Source organism: Cotesia typhae, unplaced genomic scaffold (assembly GCF_013202065.1).
Source record: "Cotesia typhae breed Kobodo isofemale line unplaced genomic scaffold, CoteBio_Ctyphae contig_119, whole genome shotgun sequence".
NCBI lineage: Eukaryota > Metazoa > Arthropoda > Insecta > Hymenoptera > Braconidae > Cotesia > Cotesia typhae.
Genome location: NW_027423712.1, coordinates 2,306,516 through 2,324,979, shown reverse-complemented (window position 1 = coordinate 2,324,979; position 18,464 = coordinate 2,306,516). Strand labels below are relative to the sequence as shown.

Genomic DNA, 18,464 nt, shown 5'->3' with positions numbered 1-18,464 from the left:
ATATCTATATATGAAAAATATATCAAAATGCATGTGGGTACTCAAATGAAAGCTCTTGATGAGTGTAACACCGAGATGAGCTTATATCTTTAAAAATATCAATATTTAAGAAAGTACAGTGCAATTTAACAAAAGTCCTTATTTAATCAAGCAAAATTATTTATTTATAGTTCACAATTCTCGGCAGTCACATAGTGACTGCAAGGTCGCTAGTATTTTTAAAAAAAATAAATTAGTATTACAAAATGAATTGTAATTATTTTCAATTTCTTCAAGTAAAATTTTGTAAATATTTTTTTTCTGTACCAATAAATTGTGAGTAAATATTGTAAATTTTTAACAAATAAAATTTTTTGGAGCTAATAAACCAAAAAGGTAAGTAAAAAAACAAAGCAATTAAAAAACAAGTACAAATTGACATAAATTGAAGCTTTTTGTTGCAGTACATGGTAATGGGTGCGCATTGGATCAATATACGAGACTCCAGTGTACTGAGCAAGTGTATACATACAGATACTACCAGAGATCGGCTCATAGATTATAAACAAACGTGGTAGACATAAAGAGCTGGAGAAGAGAAAGTAAGACAGACAGCAATGTGCTGTTCACGTTACTGTACAGTTATCTTACTGGCTTATCGTTATCGAAGTACTATAACATAACTGCGTGAAAGTTGTATTAAAATAAGTGAGAGTAATATAATATAAATATAAAATTTTTTTATCTATTACAGGTATAAAAAAAATATATAGACTGGACATAATACAAGCAGAAGAACTGTTTATAAAAAATACGCAAAGGTGAACCATGACTGGAGTGTGCTGTGCTGTGCTGTGCTGTATGACTTAGCTGTGTAATAGTGACCGCGAGCAAATAAAAAAATAAACAAGAGAGAGGGAACACACAATAATGCGCCGACGGCGTGGCAGTATTACGTTTAACACTTGATATGAGTCAGTAGTAAGAGTCAAGTCAGTGTCAGAGCAACTCTCGGCTTTTGGACCTATTTCCAGTCAAAACTCCAACTTTTAAGATAATTTTTAAAGAGCTACTGCAGTTTAAATCTTTAGTCTCAATTCTCCTGTTAATTATTATTGTTATTACTAAGCTGACATACTTTGGTTGTTCAACTAATGTTTATAATTATTAGATAATTATATTAATTAATAAGCGTCGAGTAACTAGACTGACGTGTCATAAAAGCAAGTGATAAAGCCACATGTGTTTGATGTTTGACTCTATTTACTTACTCAGTAAGAATATTCAACTATTTTTTATTTTTAAACTTTAGACACTTTTTAAATATTTAACTCCAGACAGTAGTTCAGCTTAGAGAATTTTTATCAGAAAACTTTTATACTCGGCTCATTAAAAATTTATAAAGATTAATTTTTAATGAATTTTACTTTTAAATTCGTTAATTTTTTTATGTATTTTTAATTAAACTTTTTTTTTAATTTGTCTGCTAAAAAAAGTTTTTTTTTTTATATTTATTTTCATTGTAATTTTTTTTTAATCGATTCACAATAATTTATAATTATTTTTAGATGCTTTATTTGTTTTTGCGCAAAAATAACATCTGTATTTTCTGAATCACTGATTTTAAAAAAAATACTGATAATTTTTAGACAATTTTTTCTTAAGAATTAAAGAAGAAAATTTTTAAATAATTTTTAAAAATTTTTTTAGATAAAAATAATTTTTACACAATTTCTTCTTAAAAATTAAAGAAGAAAACTTTTAAATAATTTAAAAAATTTTAAATATAATTAATAAAATGTATCACTGAATTAAAAAAAAAAAATTATTAAAACAATCTGATGATTTTTAGAGAATTTATTCTTAAAAATTAAAGAAGAACGCTTTTAAATAATTTAAAAAATTAAAATATAATTAATAAAATTCAAAGCGTCATAAAACAAAATAAAAAAAAAAAAAAAAAAGTTACTGAAACAATCTAATAATTTTTAGACAATTTTCTTCTTAAAAATGAAAGAAGAATACTTTTAAATAATTAAAAAAAATGTTAATATAATTAATAAAATGTATTTTAATTTACAGGTTGAGGGAAAGCAGAGTATTGAGTTGTTAAAAAATTGTTAGGAAGCAGTGGATGCTAAGCAACCGCCCTAAAGTAACACGTGATGTTTGTAGTAATTATCAAGTAACTTACTAGTAAAATAAATGCCAAGTTACCAGGCGATAAATCTTGATAAATTACCGGCGAATCCATTAGTAAATTGAGGTCAGTACAGTATCAGTATAAATACAAAAATCACAATAAATAAAAATAGTTATCGATTATAAATAAATTTAAAAAAAAGGCCATTGGAATCGATTAGACACATCAAGATTGAAGATAAAAATGAATGAAATTTTTTAATTTATTTATTTCAGGTGAAGTAATCAAGCGGGAATAGAATTTCGAACTCGAGTGTTGCCGGAAGGTGTAAAGTAAAGTGTGAAGACAAGTATCTACTCGGGTAGTGGGAGCTGGTGTAAATCGCCCGGGATATGTACGCGGTGGCTGGTTGAGTCGGCTCGCTTAACGATATTAATAGATCTCCTTTTGGAGGGGGCCGCCAGCGGTGAAAATAGCAAAGAATGTTTTTGGAATCTACTTGGACTTGGTTGGCAGAACGATGGGGCAATATGGCCGACTTGGCCGAGCGGGTGGACGATCTGATATGCAGTTTCGACTCGTCTGGTGACACGACGATGGATACACTGTCGATGTTAATATTCGGTTGGATGCTATTCGGTCTGATTGTTTTGTGTATTGGTAAATATATTTACAATAACTTTATACTTAACGAGAAATTCGGTTCTTCTTCGGGATCTAGTGTCGTTGGTGGTGGTGGTGGTGGTGGTCATGTGGGTGTCAGCAGCGCTGTTACCTCCTCTGCGAGTCCAAGTGCTAAAGATGGACATGGTTACCATGGGATCGGTGAAAGTGTCGTGTCCGCGGGCAACATCGCCAGCAAGCTTCTCACCCAGGAAAAACCCATCAAAGTCGCCATGGCAAAATCCTTGGCCTCTTCTGCTGGGAATTTGACTTCCACCAGCAGTCCCTCCGTTCCCACTGGTGGAGGGGGACCTGGAATTGGGTATGTACCGCCAACACCACCTACGCGCAAACGACTCACCAGAAAAACGTCAGGCCCGCTGATAAGCCCAGCGAGAAGCTCCCGTGCCCTTCACCTGTCAGCCGCGACCGGTGCCGATGCCGAGGCCGTTCGCTGGGTCAACGAGCTTGTCATTTGGCTACATTCTGACCTGGTGATTCTTAATGAATTACTTGCTGTTTGGGTTACTTCGCTTAATGAATTCGTCTCTGGTTCCGTCGATGAGGTATTAATTTTTTTTTATTTATTTTATTTATTTTACGCTTTATGATTAATTGTTTATATGATAATTAAATCAGCAGACTTTTTTATTATTTTCGTAATAAATAAAATTAAAAAAAAAATTATTTCACGTATAAATATTATAGAAATTTTTATAAATAAATTTTTAATGTTCATTTATTTGTTGAAGAAAACGAAAATGGTCAGGTACACTGGATATCATCCCAGATTATATTGAGTGAAAAAAAATTTTAGATAGTAGCTAGTATAATACAGATTACAATGAGTATAATCTAGATTACAATGAATATAATCTAGATTACAATAAGTATAATCCAGATTACAATGAGTATAATCCAGATTACAACTAGTATAATCTAGATTACAACTAATATAATCCAGATTTCACGCAGTATAATCTAGATGTTTCTAGCTACTATCTGAAATTTTTTTCACTATAGATATCACTGAATATAATTTGGGATGATATCCAGTGTCATCTTGTTCTTTCCGTGTAGCAGCTGCCAAATATTTTATTTTATGCTAAAAAATTTTTTTAATTGTGATAAATTAATTTTTATAACAAGAAAATTTAAAGAAAGGAATGTAGAAAATCTAAATGTAGAAATTGTAAAAATTATAAGGGGAAAATTTTTTAATGCCAATTTAATTATTAAATAATTAAAGAAAATAAAAAATTGATCAGACTGATCTGCTGATTTCACTATCGTGTAATTATTTAGTAATTTAAAAAACAAGTTTTTCAATCTAAAAAATTGAATAAATAATTAAGGAAGTATTAAAAAAAAAATTAAGTTTTTACATGATTATATAAGTATGGATAAATTTTCTTACATAAATCTGTCACTGATATACGATATTAATGAAACGGGTCATAAATTTTTATTTAATTATCCAAATCAAGGGCCACTGTAATTGCAATCAATTGAGCATAGAAGAAACCCGAGCGACACATCGTTGTCATTAGATAATACAGACGCCTTTTGGTCTAAGCTTTCAATCCTCACATTTAACATCTCTATTCTAACAATCGCTCAAAGAAGTAATTTAATTATCTAAAAAAATTGTTGATTGATTTTTTTATTAATTATAATTTTAAAAATAAGTATTACAATTTATTATTTAACTATTAAATTATAAAAGAAGCTTAAATAAATATTTCCGTGGCTAAATTTCATGATAAATAATTAATTATTAAGCTAAATAATTAACTTTCTCTTTTTCTTCTGAGATGGCATTTAAACCCAAAATTTCATCAGTGTAAATAAACTCCAAGAGCTTTTCAAAGGTCTCAGCTGTTGTGTCTGTTATGAAAACTTGATCAGATTTTTTTTTCATTCAGCTTGTGAGTAAACATTGCTGCTAGAACTTTTCAAAATTATTTTCTAGGTTCAAGAATTTTTCTCTTGATTCAAGTTATTTTTTTTTTTTTTTCAGCGTAAGTTTTGTTCTAGCTAAAATTTCTCTGATTTTTCCGCTCGCGTAGATTTTCTATTACTATTGTTTTAATATTATCAAAATTCCTGAATTTTATCTTTAGAGCGTTGCGATCAGCCCTTTGGACACACAAAAATAAATATCAAAATTTAATTAACAAAAAAATTAAATTTATATTTAAATTAAAGTTATCGTTGTCTAAATTCCTCTGATTATAATGTCAAGGCTTCTGATGTCATCTTAAAAAAACAAAATTAGCATAATGTTAGGCGTAAAGTCCGACCTGCAGACAGATAGTTTTTTTTTTTTTTTTTTTTTTTTTTTTTTTTTATTATTATTATAAGAATATTGTAATCTTCTTTATTAACTTTGTTCATAAGACGGATTTAAAAAGTAAGAAAAGAAATATTAATCTTTAAAATCACCCAATTGTACTGCACGCGGAGATTTCGAGCATGCGTGTTCTCGCTCTGCTCTGTATAACCCACTTTCCAGTACGAAAATTCACTAAACATCCAACTCTGTATTTTATTATAAGAGAAATAATACAATTACACATGTATGATAGGAGAGCTTTAAGTTTTATTATTCTTCCCCAGACGTACTGACTTTGTACTTAAAAAAAAATCAATGTTTTTATAGCTTATGAATCATACGGCTTGTTTTTTTATTTTATATTTTTCTATAATTTAAAATTAATAATTCAATTGCAAAAATTTTATTGCATCAAAAATTTTTGATGAAGAAATGAAATCGAAATTTTTGACAAATTATAAATTATTCGGTTTGTTTTTTTAATTTATAAATTTAATTTTATATTTTTCTGTAACTTATAATTAATAATAATTAAATTTTAAAAATTTAATTGCATAAAAAATTTATAATCAAGAAACCAAATCAATATTTTTGATAAATTATGAATTATTCGGCTTGTTTTTTTAATTTATAAATTTATAATTAATAATAATTTAATTGCATAAAAAATTTTTTATGAAGAAATTAAATCAATATTTTTGATAAATTACAATTTATTCGTCTTGTTTTTTTAATTTCTAAATTTATAATTTATAATTAATAATAATTTAATTGCGTAAAAAATTTTTGATGAAGAAATAAAATCAATATTTTAGTAAGCTGTTAATCATCTGATAAATTTTAAATTTAATATTTTGTAATTAATTATAAATAATAATTGAATCGTAAAAATTTAATTGCATCAATAAAGAATGATGAAGAAACAATTAAAATAATGTAATACTAATTGGCTCATTGTTAAAAATTAATTGCTAAGTTTGTAAATATTGTATATATAAACTAGGTTTAAAAATGACTTAAAAATCTATGTATATATTTATATTTATACCGTCTATATATAATGTGATATATAAATATATATATATAATGTAAACTAAGCAAAGAGCTTTTAAGTATTCTTATTAGTGTTAGGTCTGACTTAACTAAATTGAAGACGTAATAAAAAAAGAAGCGTCTAAAGATATAATAATATAACGTATGATATATTTGGGCCGGGTTTTGTTACGTCATAGATCGCGGGTGCGGAAAAAACACATATTGCGTCACTTATAAAAATATATACATAGATTAAAACATATGTAAGTGTGTATGTCTGTTGTCAACATCCTTTTACCTCGCGTGCGTCCGCTGACGTCACTTCTCATCGCTTAAAATATCATTACACACGCGGTACCTTTATATGTATATAAGAAACACTTTTTTATCAATTATAAAAAACTATAAATAATTATTTCACGGTAAATTAATTAGAGAATTGAATAAAAGTATGTATGTTTAGTTTTAAATTATAAATATTTATTAATTCACGGAGCATAAATCTTTTTATAAAATAAAATGAATTACTTTCTATAATATATTATTTTAATTATAATAATTATTGTAATTTATTATTTATTATTTATAATTTATTATTTACTGTAATTACTAAATTATCTGCATGACTTGCTCCGTAATGTATTGGATGAATTTTCATTTTCAACTGTTGCAGAACACGCGTTTAATTATTGTTTATTATTGTAGCCACGTACGTTTACTCAGAGTGATGTCTGCTTAAATATATGCCATAATATATACATATATATATATAAGGTATAAGTGTACCATAACTATCTTTAGTCACGAATTGATGACGAAAATAATAGCTCTAATGATATATTCATACCTATTATTATGTATTTAGTATTAAATTATCATTTTTATAATAATAATACTGAAGGAGAAGATTATAAAAAATTATATTTATAAATTTGTTTATATTTCAGCATGGAGTTGGAGTTGAATTTGTGAGAGTACTTCCGGAAACCCAATCACCTAGTTTTTCAAATATTTTTTGTGAATGCGATTCTAGAGACGATGTTGTAAGTAAAAGATTTTTTACTGTCATTATTAAACTTTATTTCATTTAATTAGCTGGCGTTTTTAATTTATTTTTCATTTGTTAAATTAGAACTTAAAAATATTTTTAAAAAATTACACTTATAGTTTTTATTTTTTTGTGATACTTTTTTCAATGAAAAAAAAATTTTTTTTATTTTTAGATGTCAGCTTTTAATTTTTATTTAATGATCCTAAAATTAAGCGACATTTAATAATTTTTTAGATTTTTACAAAAAATTTCTATAAAAAAATATTTCTTCTTAAATTTCATGTGAAGAAATAGTAAAAAATAATAAATGAAATTTTATTTTATGTAATTAATTAGATGTCGTTTTTAATTTATTTTTCATTTGTTAAATTAGAACTAAAAAATATTTTTAAAAAATTGCACTTATAGTTTTTCAAGTTTTTTACAAATGAAAATTTTTTTTATTTTTTTATGATAATTTTTTCAATAAAAAAAAATTTTTTTTTATTTTTAGATGTCAGCTCTTAATATTTATTTAATGATCCTAAAATTAAGCGACATTTGATAATTTTTTAGATTTTTCCAAAAAATTTTAATAAAAAAATATTTCTTCTTAAATTTCATGTCAAGAAATAGTAAAAAACAATAAATGAAATTTTTTTTACAATTAATTTATGTTTAATTTCTGCTAATGACATTTTTATTTCGCTAAAATTAAATTTTATACACCGTAAAAAATTTTGCGTCATTGCGTTAAAAATTTTTGTGTTAAATATTTAATATAAAAATTTTTAACAGAAAATTTTTTCACGGATTGACGCAAAATTTTTTACTGTGTAATTAAAATATAAAAAAATATATTATATTGTTTTGACTAAAAATTTATCACTTATTGATAAAAAAAAATAATTTTCCAGACAATAACTTGTGACTGCGAAGCGACACCAGCTCTGCAATTGAAAGCTTTCCGTCAAAAAGGAGATAAGGTAGAGGTCAACCATTATCGCGTCAACGTCAACCGCTTCCGTGCACGTCTTAATGTCGTTTGTATTACGGAAAAATTACTATTGGACTTGAAATGTGATGGATGGCCCGAGGTAATTACATTTTAATGACAGCTGATAGCTTCTGTAGATAAGTTTTAAATTATTCGAGATAAAAATATTTAAAACTCTGACAAATCACTCCGTTTATTTCTTAATATTTTATTATTTTTTTTTAATATAACTTGTAATAATAATTTTATTGATTAAATTACAAATAATAATTTATTTTTAATTGTCTTCATCGCTTACATTTATAACTTATAAGTTAACAAGGTCAATTGATAGAATTGACACTAATTAAATGTGATTTTTAAGGTGAAGGTTTCGCTGGCGGCTGTCGGCACGATAAAAAAAGACCTTGATGAAAGCCAGTTGCAGGAAGTTGTGACTGAAATAGTAGTTGGCGCTCTCAGAGGTACAAATGTCCATTTAAATTTGTCTAAGTATCCAACTTGTCCGAGATTATGGAGAGAACCACCACCACAAACCGGATTCCCGCTGCCACTTCACTACGACAGTATGGTAAGATATATTTATTGCTTTTATTTAAATAAATTCTACCACTTAAACCCTTTAATTACGAGCAGTAATTTCCGAAATTTATTCCCGAGCCTCTATTGTCACCCTATTAGTGGTAATCGCTAGCAAAACTTTTAATTCCAGAGCCATTCAGCAGGACCGACTGGAGGACAGCAGAAATACGTTCCAGGCGAAAGACGTTTATTAGTTAAAGTCGTAAAAGCGAGTGATTTAGGTGGCCAGCAAGGTTGCGTAGAGCCTTATTGTGTTGTAGAGCTAGATGATCCCCCACAAAAGCACCAGACTTCTGTCAAAAAAAATAATGTCAGTCCTGTTTGGGATGAAGCCTTTTTATTGTAAGTTTTTTTTTTTATTTTTTTATTTTTTTTTTTTTTTTTTTTTTTGTAGCCTTGCCTATTATTTAGAATTCAATAATTTTTATTTTGATAATAGTTATTTGTACTGATGTTTTGCTTTTCCTTTCAGTGATGTCAGTCAGAATACTTTTGAAGTACTGCTGGAGCTTTATGACCATGTTAACAAAAGTAACAGATTTTTAGGATTAGGTATTGTTGGTATTGAAGAGTTGTTAATGAATCCAAGTCAAAGACAAATAATTCCATTACAAGCGCGGCCTTATGAACAAGATGAAGTTACTGGAACTCTTACCGTTGAGGTAAATTTTTTTTTTATTTATTATTTATAAAAAAAAATGATTTTGTTATAAATTAGAAGACTATTATTAAAAAATAATTAAAAAAATTTTTGAACAATTATCTAACAATTTAATAATCTTGATTTCTTCTTTTATTAACTCATAATCAAACTGTAAAATTTTTTTATTTTTATCATTAATTAAATTAGAGCCAAAAAAGTATTTTAAAAAAATTATACAAATTATTTTTTTAATTTTCTACATGTTGAGTTTTCATTTTTTTACAATAATTTTTTCAATAGAAAAAATTGTCATATTTCATTTTTTTTTTTTTTTTAATTTTTTTAAGTAAATCTATAGTAAAGGACCCAGTTATTGATACTGGCCTAGTTGTTAGACACTTGGAATTTTATTCTAATTAAAAAAAGAAAATGTTCTTAAAATTTGTAATTTAAAAATTATATTTATTAATTTATCAGAGTTGATTTATTTTTTTTTAATTAAAAAAAATCCAAAAAATGTCAATTATCATATTTTGCAATAAAGCAGCTAAATTTAATAATTAAAAAATTTTAATGTTTAAAAATTAAATAATTAAAATGTTTAAAAAAATTAATCAATTAAATTTATATCAATAAAAGTAGTCTTAAGACTTTTGAATCAAGATTGAGTTTTGATAAATAATTATTAAAATAAAACTTTTAATTACAGTTTGTATTTATTGAGGGAGCAGAAGTCCCGCAAATAGGAACCAAGCCATTTAAAGTTAAGGAAGCAATAAAACCATCATCTCCAACACGCACCTACAACCCAACGAATCTACTCAGCAATAATAGTCTTAATTATAACAATGGTAACAGCACTCTTATCTTGTACGACACTTCTGCTCAGTCGACCGGGGGTAATTACCGATTATAATATCTCCCGAGGCATCCGTCCTTACTTGAGTGACACCTTTACTTTCTGTATTAGTTTTTTCATCACTCAGCACTGTCTTCCCATTCTGGACTCCTTTTTCAACTATCTTCACCCTTATTTAAAGACAACGTTTTTAAGCCTACACGTTTTCAAATAAAATTCGCATGGATGCACTCGTGATAGATTCGAAAACGTTGCTTGGTTTTAAACACAATTTTCTTCTCCAATTTTCTTCTATAGAAGAAATTCAATTAATTATTATAATTAAAAAAAAAAAAAAAAAAAAAAAATAATAAATAATTATTTATTTTTTAGAGCGTAGTTCTAGTTTATAGACCGGCATGATGGAATTAATCGTCAATAGTGTGATTATTAGTTAATTCTCAGTAGACGAATCGTGTGGTTATTTATTTATTTATTACAAATGATGTATTGCCGAAAAATTACTCCACTTTCTTATTTATATTAGGACTGTCATTTCTTTCAGACTTCCTGACAAACGGAACGACTGGCGAGTCGCCATACAGAACTGGCCAGAGTAATGGCAATAAAGGTACTCTAATTGTACACAGCCAACAGAGGGTAAGATTATTTATTATTAATTACATAAAAGATTTTGATAATACCAAATCTTTGTACTAACGCATGGATTTTCCCCGTGTTTTCATGATTTTTTTTTACTTTTTTTTTTTTAGCCGCCAGAGCGACAAATAGTCAAGGTGAGTGTAAAAGTTTAAGAGACGTGCTCTGGGATAGCAGTTTCATAAATAAATTAAAAAAAAAAAAAAAAAAATACTCTGACATTTAATAATATATTTAGACTAGTAAGTAGAGCACTTTTTTAAAATTTCTCTTAATTAAAAAACATGAAATTTAATCTTTAAGTTTCCATGTACCGTAAACATTTTTGGCACTTATACTATACTAAAGTCTAAAAGAGTGATTTTTGAGAATTTGAATAGTCGATTTAATTTCGCTTGCTTAATTCGAGCAATGACATGATTTATTAGTTACTTAGAATAAACGGGACAAACTGCATGCTCAATAATACTAAAGTTTTAGTGTGTTGACTAATTCAACAGGTGACACTTTCTGAGGACGGAAGCTGGCAAGAAATTTCACCAGAGGTAATTTATTACCTTTTGTCTTTTATTTATCATTTAAATTCTTTCAGTATTACTCACACACTTATTGTTGATTATTGCGGTAGTAATTTATTTTTATTTTATATTTTTAGCACGCTAACAGGGATATAAGCGCTACTTCAGGTATAGAAAGCACTCCTAATTCTTCTAATTCTGATAGTTTACGAGGTAATTTAAATTCAGTAAATTGTTAAGGACGTTCATGTGAAAGACTTAATAGTCTATATTATTAAGAGAATAAGCAAAATTTTGGGATCAGTGTAGTAATATGATAAAATGGGTTTTTTTTATTATGATAAGTATTTAGGTTGCATTCGAAAATGCTCAATCTCTAGATACATAATTATGACCTTGTATCTTGTGAATTATTGACATTTTTAGAGATATAAGCTCATTTCGATGTTATACTCATCGAGATCTTTCATTTGAGTACCCACATCAATTTTTCATATATTTATATATATTATATATATGTATATATGAAAAATATATCAAAATGCATGTGGGTACTTAAATGAAAGCTCTTAATGAGTGTAACATCGGGATGAGCTTATATCTTTAAAAATGTCAATATTTAAGAAAGTACAGTGCAATTTAACATAATTAAGAAACGACCTTGTATCTTGTGAAATATTGACATTTTTAAAGATATAAACACATCCCCATGTTACATCTATCAAAAGTTTTCATTTGAGTACCCACATCAATTTTTCATATATTTATATATATTATATATATATGTACATATGAAAAATATATCAAAATGCATGTGGGTACTCAAATGAAAGCTCTGGATAAGTGTAACATCGGGATGAGCTTATATCTTTGAAATCGTCAATATTTAAGAAATTACAGTGCAATTTAACAAAAGTCATTATTTAATAAAGCAAAATTTTATTTATTTATAGTTCACAAGTCATGGCAGTCACATAGTGACTGCAAGGTTGCTAGTAACATTATAAATAATTTATATAATATAAATTTAAGATTGGTGTTTTTATCTATTAAACAGATAGGTAGTATTTTTAGCACACGTTTCAGTTAATTTTTTACCGTACTGAAAACAAACTCCCGAATACAATTGATTACACCGTAAAAAATTTTTCGTCATTGAGTCAAAAAATTTAGTGTTAAATTAACACAAAAAAGTGTTAAATAATTAACATAAAAATTTTTAATACAAAATTTTTTGACGCATTGACGCAAAATTTTTTACTGTGTACACGGTTAAATTAAAATGAAAATTAAATTAAATTAAAAATGACAGATTTGTCAAATTTAATAAACAATAAAAATGGACATCAAATTAAAGACTAATTTATATTTACTGATGTTTTTTTTTAAATAGAACTCGAAGAAATATTTCAGGTAAAAAAGAAATTGTAAATCATTGTAAGTTTATTGATATACTTTAAAATTTGCCTGAAGACCCCAATAAATTTCATAAAAAGTTAAAACTCATTTGACTCTAGCGTAGCACATGAACGTCCTTAAAACTCTTTGAATAATAATTATTAATAAATAAATAATGAATTAAATTTTAGAACAACGAGGTAGAGCAAGAAGGAAACGCCGAGACTTTTTTGGCACGATAAAAAAGCGCTTAAACAGATCCCGAAACAGAAGCAGATCTGCTGGTCCAGAAGGAGACATAAACCATGAAGACGCTCATTCGAGATCAATATCTGCGGACAGAGCCCGCGATCCCGGATCTGGTAATTTTCTCCCGCTTGATAGTTTAGAATTAATAATAAATCAACTACAATGTAATGACAAACCCAGTAAAAATATATTTTTTTTTTTTTTTTTTTTTTTCAATTACTTGTATTTACTGCTCATTACTCGGATATTAGCATAAATTTTCTCATAACTTTTACGAGTATTTATACAATCATAAATATTATTTTACTGCCTTCCATTTAATACACTATTACGTGGTTACACTGATATACCTCGGTGAGTTGTCCTCGATTGCATGGCGATGGCTTATTATAGTTATATACATATATACAATCTGCATTGCATTTCAAATTACAATTAGTTTTTTATTATTATTAATTATTATAACATTTAATTTATAATTTATATAATGGAAGTTTTTAATCATCATCTATCATTTAATCCTTAATTAGTGTAAACATTACTAGTAATTGCTTAAATTTTCTCAATTACAATATTAACAAACGCTTTGAGTGCGTGTGAGTAATTAACAATTAAAAATTTCACAGCTTTGCTATCTGTACCAGGAAAAGAAGAACATTCAAGACGATCCAGTCTCAGCGAAGCTTCTGCCATCAGCGGAACTTCTACGAGGACGTATATTAATGAAGCATCTACTTTAGTACTAGAAACTCTTGAGAATGGAGTTAAAAAGTAAATATTTTTATTTATTATTTTTTATAAATATTTTCGTTTATTATTTTTTTTAAATATTTTTTAAATTATTTTTTATAAATATTTTTATTTATTATTTTTTATAAATATTTTTATTTGTTATTTTTTATAAATATTTTTATTTATTCTTTGGTAATTATGCAGAAGTGGGAATTCACCTATTTTTGATAAAATTGAAGTAAAATAAAAAATCGAAATTTACGATTTCAAAAATTTTCAAATTATAATATTTTGAATTTTTTTTTCTAATTTATTCTATTTTTATCGTTCTTTAAGAAAAAAAATATTTCAATAACCGGAAAAAATATCATCGTCATCATTTCATTGAAAAACACCGTAGATTTTTTAATTTTTATTTAAAAAAAAAAAAAAAAAAACACGAAAATATACAATTTTTATACTTTCTATCATTTATCATAAATCCGCCATGAAAAAGATAGATAGATGAGTTTTATTTGTATCAAAATTATGTGTTTTACAAAGCATGAACATAAAAGTTATTTTTAAACATTTTTAGTTATTTAAATATTGTAATATTGGCGCGAAAAAAAAAATTTGAAAAAAAAAATCAATTTTTCGATTTTTTATACTCAAAAATAGGTGGAGCTCCACTTCCGCAGTACCATTATTTTTTATAAATATTTTTATTTATTATGTTTTATAAATAATTCCATTAATAATTTTTTATAAATAATTTAATTAATTATTTAATTTTTTTTTAGACACTACCTCGTACCATTGTCACTAGCACAAAAAAGTAAATGGAGAAAAAAAGGCACTAAATTACACATATTTAATGACCATACATTTATTGCGAAACATATGCCAGGGTAACTTTAAATTTCTTCTTTAATTTTATTTCAATAAAATATTTCCGAGTCAAATATTAAATTTTATTATTTTTTTTATAAACAGAGGTACCGTTTGCGAAGTTTGTAAGAGAACATTAGCCCGAAGACTCGGTAAACAGGGCTACGAATGTAGAGACTGCTTAATGAAGTGCCATAAACATTGTCACGTTAAAGTCGAGTCAATGTGTTCTACATCAACGATACAAAGTATTGAATTGTAAGTATTAATATCTACATACATCTTTACTTACAAAGTGAAAAAAATAATTATTTAATGACGTTATAAATACGACACTATAAAGTGTGCCATTGATTTGCGTTGACATAATATTATTTTATGAATACATATTCTTTTTCTTTCTTTACTTTAATTAAACAAGGTCACTACTGCCAGTTCTGAGAGAATAAATAATAGGTGAGCGAGTGTCGATCAAATGTTAAGGTAGACTTTTTAATGAGACGGTCATTATACTTAGCATGGCGAATTATGAACGTATAAAACATTTACTTTTCGTTTGTTAATATACTTGATGACTGCTATTAATTATTTATATTCTGTGTGATTAAATTATCAATGCATACCTCAACTTTTTTTTGGTGTGCATTCAGTTTTTCTATTGCTTCTGACTAAACTATTTATATTTAAATAATTTTATTAATTTTTAATAATAACAATACAATAATTAATTAATTTTATTTTTTATTGATCAATTTGTGCTCTAGAATTTATTTATAGCGATTAATAGAATAGAAATTGAGTAAAAATTACCGACAGAGTCGGGTGTGCATTTGAGGTGTGCATTTTTTAAATTAACAAAATACTGTTTGATAAATTTGTCTTCAATGCTTGGAGTGATAATTAATGACTTGAATAATTGCTTGACTATTTGCAGCCTTCAGAACAATGAATAAATAAATAAATAAATAAATAAAAAATACTTAATAATTTCAGATCTTACATCCAGACACCGAAATTCGAGCGAAGGTTTTCAACCCGTCGATGCTAAGAACTCATCATGGCAATTTTTATTTATATATATATATATATATATATATATATATATATATATATATATATATATATATATATATATACATTATTTATTTATTTATACAATAATATATTTATTTATTAATATTCAATGATTGATATTAATCGCGATTACCGTTATAAACGATAAAGTAATCACTTGTTAATTGAATCCCTCCAACTGTTTTTGACTTGTAAATGTTTGCAAGTTTAATTAATGTTCGTACAAAAAGAATTGTATTTTTCAAAAACTAAAATCTTTATTTCCCATTAAATAGATTTATTAGTTATTTATTAACTGTCAATTTGGTTAAATTATACGTCATTTTTTTTAATAACTCGCGGTTAATGCAAAAGTATCTTCTATTTCATTGCAATTATGAAATGGAAACTACCTCTTCTATAATTTTTATTATTATTATATTAATAATAAAAATAAATTATTAAAAGTCTTTTTCTCACAATCAAAAAAAATATCCGGATTTCGGGTACTCATGTTTAAGATATTAAATATATACTTAAGAATAATTGTTTTATTTAACAAAAGAAAAAAAAAATTAATAATAAATTTATATTGCGACCTAATATTATGTTCAAATAATATAGCAATCGGTAATTTATAATTATTGTAATTAAGTACTTAAGTTTCGATATTTTTTAATATATTTATCGACGTGTGATTGATCTAATGTATAATTATTATTGTTATATATTAATATTTAATATTTAATATAAAAAATTATAAAAAGCCTCGCGTTTAAATAATCATCGATAATGTATTTAAATCAACTTTATATTCATTTAAAATAATGCATTTTTTGTCAATTTGTAACATCGATTAATTGAATTTAATTAGTTTCATTTTTCATATTAAGAAACAAAAATTAATATAAATATTTTGAAATATATTAACAATAATACATTAAATTTGATTTATTATTTTATTTCAATAAAAAATTTTTACGTGGGCTGTGAATGCTTAGCGGTATGTACAATGAAAATTAATATCAATTAAAGTGTGCTTAATAAATAAAAAAAGCGCGTTAATATTTATAAAAATAAATCTGCCAATCAAAAAATTTTTTCATAACTTTTTGCTGACGATTTTTACAATCGAAAACAATGACTACATTATTTTTTAAAATAAAAGTTGTATAAAGTTAGTGAGAACTAAAATATATACACTAATAATCAATTAAAGTTTTTGAACAAGTAGCTTTTTGATTAAATATTAATGTTCTAGTGCCTATAGACATTCTTTTACAAACAACTTATGGTATTATTATCATTATGTAAAACTAATACTTGCATTTTGAGATTAAATTATATCAAAAGTTACATTGAAGTACATAAAAAATATATATTGCATAAAGAAGAAGCCTCAGATTTAAATAAATTAAAAAAATTATTAAAGAATCACAGTTATTAACTTTATATAACAAATAAAAGTAATAAAATGAAGAATATATACTTCTTAAAGTAAAACTGAAGCTTACATAACAAACAGCAAAGCCATCGAATTTTCCACAGATTGTTATAAATTATGTAAAAACATTACAACGTGTTAAACGAGCACGGTAAAATCCATCACTTACATCTGTTATTCAACAACGCAATGTAATAAAGAAAATACACTGTAACTAGTTATTGCACAAACATTATTTATAAAATTTCTTCAACGAACTTGATCTCCATTACACAATAAAATAACTTTAAATAACCCTTATAAATTCAACAAACTGCAATATTGAATTATTTAATACGAATAACCGAACAATAACATCCCCCATATACTATTATTATACTACATACAATTTACGTTTATTGCGATGGCCTTCGTCGCAAAGAAGTAAACGGTATAATAAAAACTCGTTGCAAAATTCGAGATATCGTTGTTATGTTCTTCTTACAGTCAATAAGTTACATTATATACGCAGTACTATCCAGCCGGAATGAGAAGATAAACGAAGAAAATAATAAAACAAGCTACTTGTTCTTCACATCCATATATATATATATATTATATGTTATATATAAAATTTTTTTATTTATTTCTTCTTTTATTTTCGTAAATATATATACTACTCCTAATGTACGATAATGACTGAAGTATAATAACAAACCAACAGGGCAATCGGACGGATGAACAAGCGAACGAGCAAGCAACAATGCCCATCAGCAAACCATTATGGTATTACGTTACGGTGAACCGTCAAATTATACCAGATTGATCGATACCGCACCATCCTAACTGGTACACACCTCACACACATGCACACACATGCACACACATGCACACCCATACATGCACACCATAAGAAACTTACACGAATTTACTTACCTGATACATACTTACGCTTATTAATACTGGTTTATTGAAAAACCACTTTCAATAACTGATGGTGTGCTTGGTGTGCATCCCTTGTGAAGAAAAATTTCTATATCGCAGAACAAAAATAAAATGGTGGCTCGCTCCACCCCGCATCCCCAATTGCACACCACACCTATACACAATAAAACCGGTAATATATAATCCCAATAAATTTATTGCAATTACAACTAGAGTCACCGATAGCGATAAAACAGTATCCACGTAAATCACTATTGATATTAATTGATATTTTTAATTAAAATTTAAAACACAACAAAAACAATATTTTTTAATTATCAATAAAAATTTATTAAACACAAGTTTATCGCATAAATCTCACGGGTAAGTCG

At 26.2% G+C, this 18,464-nt stretch overlaps 1 protein-coding gene across 11 annotated transcripts; it reads left to right on the top strand.

The window, feature by feature from the left end:
* Window positions 1-132: 132 nt before the first annotated feature.
* On the top strand, window positions 133-17,383 carry LOC141531216 (uncharacterized). Of its 11 annotated transcripts, none has more exons than XM_074248868.1 (19): window positions 134-1,253; window positions 2,062-2,245; window positions 2,398-3,351; window positions 7,103-7,198; window positions 8,103-8,282; window positions 8,547-8,753; window positions 8,895-9,106; window positions 9,237-9,426; window positions 10,117-10,306; window positions 10,793-10,905; window positions 11,019-11,042; window positions 11,406-11,450; window positions 11,561-11,636; window positions 13,013-13,183; window positions 13,697-13,841; window positions 14,585-14,692; window positions 14,778-14,930; window positions 15,094-15,155; window positions 15,666-17,383. In XM_074248868.1, exons 3-18 carry the CDS (start codon window positions 2,605-2,607, stop codon window positions 15,119-15,121), a joined length of 2,685 nt encoding a protein of 894 aa, XP_074104969.1. In that variant the 5' UTR covers window positions 134-1,253; window positions 2,062-2,245; window positions 2,398-2,604; the 3' UTR covers window positions 15,122-15,155; window positions 15,666-17,383. The 11 variants fall into 11 exon arrangements, with proteins under 11 accessions (XP_074105013.1, XP_074105004.1, XP_074104994.1 ...); XM_074248860.1 differs by having other exon boundaries at window positions 135-1,253; window positions 15,094-15,128; XM_074248874.1 differs by lacking the exon at window positions 15,094-15,155 and having other exon boundaries at window positions 10,117-10,258.
* Window positions 17,384-18,464: the final 1,081 nt, after the last annotated feature.